General features: G+C 44.5%; 1 protein-coding gene across 1 annotated transcript; it reads left to right on the top strand.

Moving 5' to 3' along the window:
- The first annotated feature begins 441 nt into the window (after positions 1 to 441).
- Positions 442 to 3,226, top strand: msx2b (muscle segment homeobox 2b). Its single transcript, XM_037120235.1, has 2 exons — positions 442 to 1,441; positions 1,834 to 3,226. The coding sequence occupies exons 1-2, from the start codon at positions 1,063 to 1,065 to the stop codon at positions 2,286 to 2,288; spliced, it is 834 nt and encodes a 277-aa protein (XP_036976130.1). The 5' UTR covers positions 442 to 1,062; the 3' UTR covers positions 2,289 to 3,226.
- The last annotated feature ends 3,372 nt before the right edge of the window (positions 3,227 to 6,598 follow it).

The raw sequence follows: 6,598 nt of genomic DNA, 5'->3' as shown, positions 1-6,598 counted from the left end.
CCAGAGAGGAAACGCGAGGCTAACGTGTTTCAGTGAGCAGAATTAAAACACTTCACACGTCAAAAACATGTGAAAATGTTAAAAACATGTGAAAATGTAATGTATGATGTGGGAAGTTTCATTTGTGTGTTAGAATATTAGTTAAAATGTGAAAATCGCAGTGCAAAGTAACCAAAAACACGACTTCAGTAGAAATGAAAGTAACTCGCACAAACAGTACTCGAGTAAAAGTAATCTGATATTAAATATCAACAGTAATTTCCCAAAAAAGAATTAACTTAAGTATCACAGGAACAAGCACATTATACACATATTTACATGTATATTTACAGTTTATTGTATATTATTATGGGTCCATCAGACAATTATCTGATCCAATCTTTAACTGAAAATAAATTGTTTTAAATTTCCTGTGGCTCTGATGCAGCATGTAATCTGAAAAGTAACTAGTAACTATGAAATTCTCAAACTATTGTGTAAAGTAAAAAAGTAAAGTACAATATCTGGCTCCTGAATGTAGTTGAGCGCAAGTATAAAGCACCTGTAGTTAAGTACAACTGGACTGAAGTACAGTACTTGAGAACATGTACTTAGTTACATTTAATCACATGTGAAAATGTGCGAAAATAAAGAATTCACACTTAAATAAACGGATTCATGTGATGTTAATGATTCGTGTTAAAGAACACTCCGCTGATCTGATTAAAATAAATCGTTTGATGGACTTGAGAGCTCCTGACGCGCGTGTGAGTGGTTTCATCACCTGTTCATATAAAAATCACACCGCTGATAACAACACGTCTTCTAGCTGCTGTTTGATTTGCACGCTCCTCCTCAAAACCAACCGAGGCACCTTCCATTTCCGACTCTCCCTGAAGGCAACATCTGCCCCCTCATAAACACTGAGGGCGGCAGTGATTGGTCAAAGTTGAGCCGTGTCAACGTGATGCGTCTACATACTCCCACATCCTCGTTGACAGCTCCATAACATTGCGCTCGCCGGAGCGGCTCTCACCTGGCTGCCCTCTGCTCCGAGTTGACGCGCGTGTCGGAGGAGAGATCATGGCTTCTCACGAGACTTTTAACGACCTGGGGTGCAGCTCGTCCGAGGAGGACAGTAACCGTGCGGATATGGCAGAAGGAACGGCGGAGCAGGAGAAGAAGACGTCTCCGGCGGCGGCGCGCCGGCGTCACCCGTTCAGCGTGGAGGCGCTGATGTCCGGCAGGAAGACGGACGGAGAGTCCACCGGCTTCAAACCGGAGGCGTCGGTGTCTCCTCTGGGTCTGAACTCTCTGTATCTGTGTCGGGAGGCGTGCAGCCTCCCCGGGGGGAGCAGAAAGAGTTTAACGGCCGCGCCGTCGTCCCCGGTAAAATCCGAGGCGTCAGAGTCGGAGGAGTGCGCGCCCTGGGTCACCAGCAGCGCCTTTTCCACGCAGCCCCGTAAGTGAACCGTTTAAGAACCTGTAGGATTCTGCAGAGCTTTTAGCAGCACACCTTTAACAGTTTGAAATGGACAAACTGGACATGTGTTTTCTCTGAACGTGTGTTAGTGAGATCTGATTCTTTACCAAGTCTCCTGCTGGACACAGTTGTTCAGACTGATGTAGATGAACACACGAGGCTGTTCAGTGTGTTCAGTAGATTTGTGGGTCACTGTATGATGAACTACTTCCAACACATGTGGCATGTCCATAAAATGTACCCCGAGATAATAATGTGGCTTTATATCTTCTAACAAGTCGTCCATCCTGCTGGTAGAACACTGAACATCCAAAATAAATGGAGAGAATTCAAATCTAATCCTCGTAAATCTTCTTCATGTCTCCCTCCAGGTCACGTCAGTCCCGCCTGTCCGCTGAGGAAACACAAGACCAACAGGAAGCCTCGCACTCCCTTCACCACGTCTCAGCTGCTGGCCCTGGAGAGGAAGTTCAGGCAGAAGCAGTACCTGTCCATCGCTGAGCGGGCCGAGTTCTCCTCCTCCTTGACGCTGACGGAGACTCAGGTGAAGATCTGGTTCCAGAATCGCCGGGCAAAAGCCAAGAGGCTCCAGGAGGCCGAGCTGGAGAAACTCAAGATGGCCGCTGACGCCAAGACGGCGGCGGTTGCCGCGGCCGCCGCTGGAGGTTTACACCCTGGCTTTACGTTACCTCTCTCGCTGGGCGCCATGTCGCTGTACGGACAGACGTACTCTGCCTACCAGCACCACCACAGACCCATACTGCCCATCTCACCTTTAGGACTGTACGCTGCTCCTCTGGGATACAGCATGTACCACCTGTCGTAAGAATGGGAATAGCACTCGACTTTGGTGAAATGTCTTAACAAGGAGTCCCAAACATGGACACACAGGACATGTGGCTGGCATTTTAACAATCAATGTTTATAATATATCTACTGCACAAGGAGTGTCTGAATGTTCTGAGCACTTCAAGTCAAATTAAAAATCTATTTTTTTTTCCTCACAGCAAGGATAAAAAAAAGACACAACAACCTAGACGTCGTCTCGCCCCGGGGACGGTCTGTTTACACGACGCGTTCGTCACGGTTCAGACGTTTATACTTGTTTACTTTTGCAATAATTGAGCTGGGCGAGGACTCGCACCGGGGACAGAGAGACAGAGTACCACGCTTCACTTAAGCCTTCCTGTTGGTTCGATGCAGTGCCTTGTGTCGGGCCTTAATATCGAGACACTTTGTGCACTTGTGTGGATGATGAGTGTTTCAGCAACTCAGGCCAAATAAAACATATCACTGAAGCATTTTGAATTTACTTTATGCACAAGGGTCTGCCTTGAAAAACCTTTCTAGTCTACAAACAGACTAGTTCAGGCTCGTGTGCTTCGCAAGAAACTAAAAGTTTAACCCTCAATTTGTTTCATTTGCGCAATTGTCATTATCTTCCATAGCAATAAACAACATTTCCATCGCTCCTCATGTCCTTACCACGCATTCATAGAGCGTATTTATTCTCCTTGAAATATCGTAATGCTGGAAATGTATTTATGAATGATTAATGAATGAATATGGTACTAAAGTTCTGACCAAATGTGTATTTATATTGTTCTTCCTGAGCGTCCCTTTGAGAGGGCCGACATCGTGCTATGCATTCTTTTTCCACCAACGTTTTATCATACATGGAAACAACAAAAGCCTTTCAGACTGTTAAATAAATGACATTTAATTTTATGTGTAAAGAAATAAAAGTAGTCATATGGAAACATGTTTCAGAAAAAGTCATGTTTTTTTACATACTTAAAGGAGCACTGCGTAGTTTTGGGAAAGAAACTTCAACTGAATCTTTTACGTCTAAACAAACTAAATAATTAAACTCTCGTTGTTTTAATGAACTGAACTGACTGTAAAGAACGAACACAGTTTACACTGTTTTACTTTGTTTACATGTGGCGGACCCTGCCACCTTCCTAGCTTCAAACAGTTTGTGTTATTACCTCATTAATATCGTAAATATTAAAATTCTGAGTTTGATTTTTTTCTCCCAAACTGCACAGTGCCTCTTTAAACCCATTTTCTTCTTTGTGCGTGTGTGTTCCAGCGTGCGTGTGTGTGTTTGTGTGGTTTAATCCCGTGTCTTGTGTTTCCCACCAGAAGGCGGTCAGGTTCAAGGCGGTGTTTGACAAAACCATAAATGCTACCCGTAAATTATCCAACTTCACAGATAGTTCCCGTTATTACTGAGCTGTCATTTACCACACTGGCCAATCTCCCTTTTTCTTTTTTCTTCTTCTTTTTTTTATTTATTTTTTTTATAAAACCGTAAATACACTTTTATAACGATGTTTTGTTTGTACAGAAATACGGCGTGTTTTCTCTCTGGCAATCATTATCTCTGTATTTACGACCGTCACCACCGAGTTTCACGACGGCAGCGTGAGAACTCACAACAACGTTTATCTCCATAATAGACGGCTGGGCTGGCAATTTTGGATAAACAGCAAAAAGTTATTGACTGTAATTTTTACCTTTTGTCAAATCTTTGTATTTGTAAATCTTAGCAGCGACACTTCATGTTTATAAAAGTCTCTGTGTCTGTTCTCTTGTGGCAGAGGTGTTGATATCAGCTCAGGCTCGTTAGGAGACGTCCACTCATTTGTTACAGCTTCTCATCAGCTCCATGTTCTTCTTCCTGCCTCATTAAACTCAACATTAATGACCACTGTCAACTAAAATTCAAATTAGCCAAATTCTAGCAGACCTCTCGGTTTCCAAAGAGCCGCGGGGAGAGTTTGGTGGCGTGTGGAGCTGCTCGGAGGTGCCTGTGCTTTGTTGCAATTATAAGAGCAGCTTACGACTTCCGTGTGACTTTGATGTAACGAGGAAATGGTTTATAGGCAGCAGCGTATTTACGAGGTTCCCCCTGTAATCAGAACAAGGCCGGGCAGGCAGGCAGAGGGAAGTGGCAGGCGTACACAGGGAAGCAATCAGCCTAATGACGTGCAGATTGGCAGGAGCGGCTCGGGCTCTTGTGAAACATCCAGTTTGAGCTACTTGTTATGAGAGGTGTTGTATTTCAGTGGTGGATTCAATGAATTCTTTTCATTTGCAGGGTTGTCACTCGGGGTTCTGTTTTTGTCATTGCTGGCTGCTGTTCATCTGACAGTGATTACTGGGCATGTTTGTGGGTTTGTATGTTACTTAGAGGAAACATCTGACTGAGCCCGGCTCCGTCTGCAGGTCATGTGCTCGTCTCCTGCCTCCTCTAGTGGCTGCTGCTAGAACACCATCATGGGAAGAAAAGCCTTTGGCCAAGTTGTTCTCAGAAGCACTTGGCCAGTAAAACAGATTCTCTAAGGCTGACATGTGACACTATGAAAGAGAGTGTAAACTAATATATTAATGAAAGACTCGCATTCGACGAGTGGAAGATAAAAATCTGGGGAATAATGTTTTTTCAAATGACACTTTGAGCTCAAACGCAGGCGATGTTTCAAAAAGGAGCACAGAAGGCCAAAGACAGGCTTTATGAAGACGTGTGTGATTCAGTGTGTGTATTGTGTATTTCTACCTGGCTGTCGGTCACATTCACCTGTGATGTCTCACTGACTGACTGGACATAGATATGCAATTATTCATTTGTATATATTAAAGGTGCTCTCTGCTTTTTTCTGTATTCCTTGTTGATCTTCTTTGAAAATCAGATTCATCCACAGTGTTGGTGTAACTGATGCCCATAACTGCCCACCAGAGGTGGAAAGTAACTAAACACATTTACTTAAAGTGACTCAGAGGAACTTTCAGTTTCTGTTGATTCTAGCGACCTCTTGTGGTCCGATACCAGCGCCTCCACGCTTTACTAGTACAGTGCGCATTTCATTCTGGAGGTGATATGTTAGAATGTGATCTATGTGATCGGACCCCAGCACAGGCATTATTATTAATAATAATAATAATAATAATAATAATAATAATAATAATAATAATAATGATACACAAACAGCAGTCTGTTCACCGATGGTCTCGTCTGCTGTCATTTATAATCATCAGAGGAATCAGAGACGGTTTCATTGTCAACACTTAAAACTCCTCGTCGTCTCATTACAGGTCCAACTTGTGAGACAGTTGACTGAGTCTCAGTCACAACTCGTCCCACCGACCTAAACTTCTGCGTTTGACAACCTGGCTATCTTACAAACTGGACCTGTAGGTGTGGAACTAAAGTACAAATTTGAGGTATATGTACTGAGCATCTTTGGCTCAGGAGGAAGAGCAGGTCGTAATCATAAGGTTGCTGGTTCGATCCCCTGGCCTCCCCTCAGCTGTTAGTCGCAGCATCCTTGAGCAAGATACTGAACTGCAAATTGCTGCCGATGAGCGACCACTGTCAGGGAATCTCATAACGGCTGTTGTTTCTCTCTGCTTCTACATTTTTTACAAACCAAACCATCAAGTGAGCAGATTCATCCAAACAATAACTGTTAGTCGCAGCCAATACAACAAGTCACAGCTGTATTTGTCAGGACTAAGTCAGGTTGATAACATATTTTTTTTAGAACACAGCCGACCCAACGAGCGGTCGTCCACACTGAGCCACTGACTTCAGCTCACACCAGCAGTAAACGTGCAAACAACAGAAGCGAGACAGTGTTTGAAATGCTGTGTCACATCCACTGAACATTAGGGACAGCAGCTCACAGCCGGCCCAACAGCGCCGGAGAGATGCAAATGTGTACCAATGTAAATTCTTCTCTCTGTGTCAGTCTGAATACAGAACAGCAGCGTCTCTGTTGCAGCTGCTGATTTGTTTTCCTTTAAACTTGTTTACAGACACTAATGAAGCTTCGGGCCGAGCCGCCCAGAGACACACTCAGCTCCCCGGTGAGGCGCCGCGCACCGACCAGGACACATGCACAGGAATCCTGCTGCCGTTGCTGCTGGTGTGTGTGTGTGTGTGTGTGTGTGTGTGTGTGTGTGTGTGTTTGGAGACAGAGAGAGAGTGTGTCCTTTGGAAATATCCCCGGAGAGCCACACAGCAGCAGATGTAGGGAGATTGCCTGGAGGTGGCCAGTGGAAGAGGAGGACGGCCAAAGCTTCTGAGGGTCACACTGGACTCACACACCCACACACACAAACACACAC

This window comes from Acanthopagrus latus, chromosome 13 (assembly GCF_904848185.1).
Source record: "Acanthopagrus latus isolate v.2019 chromosome 13, fAcaLat1.1, whole genome shotgun sequence".
In the NCBI taxonomy this organism is placed as follows: domain Eukaryota; kingdom Metazoa; phylum Chordata; class Actinopteri; order Spariformes; family Sparidae; genus Acanthopagrus; species Acanthopagrus latus.
The sequence above is the reverse complement of the archived record's forward strand: the minus strand, read 5'-3'. Positions and strand labels throughout refer to the sequence as shown.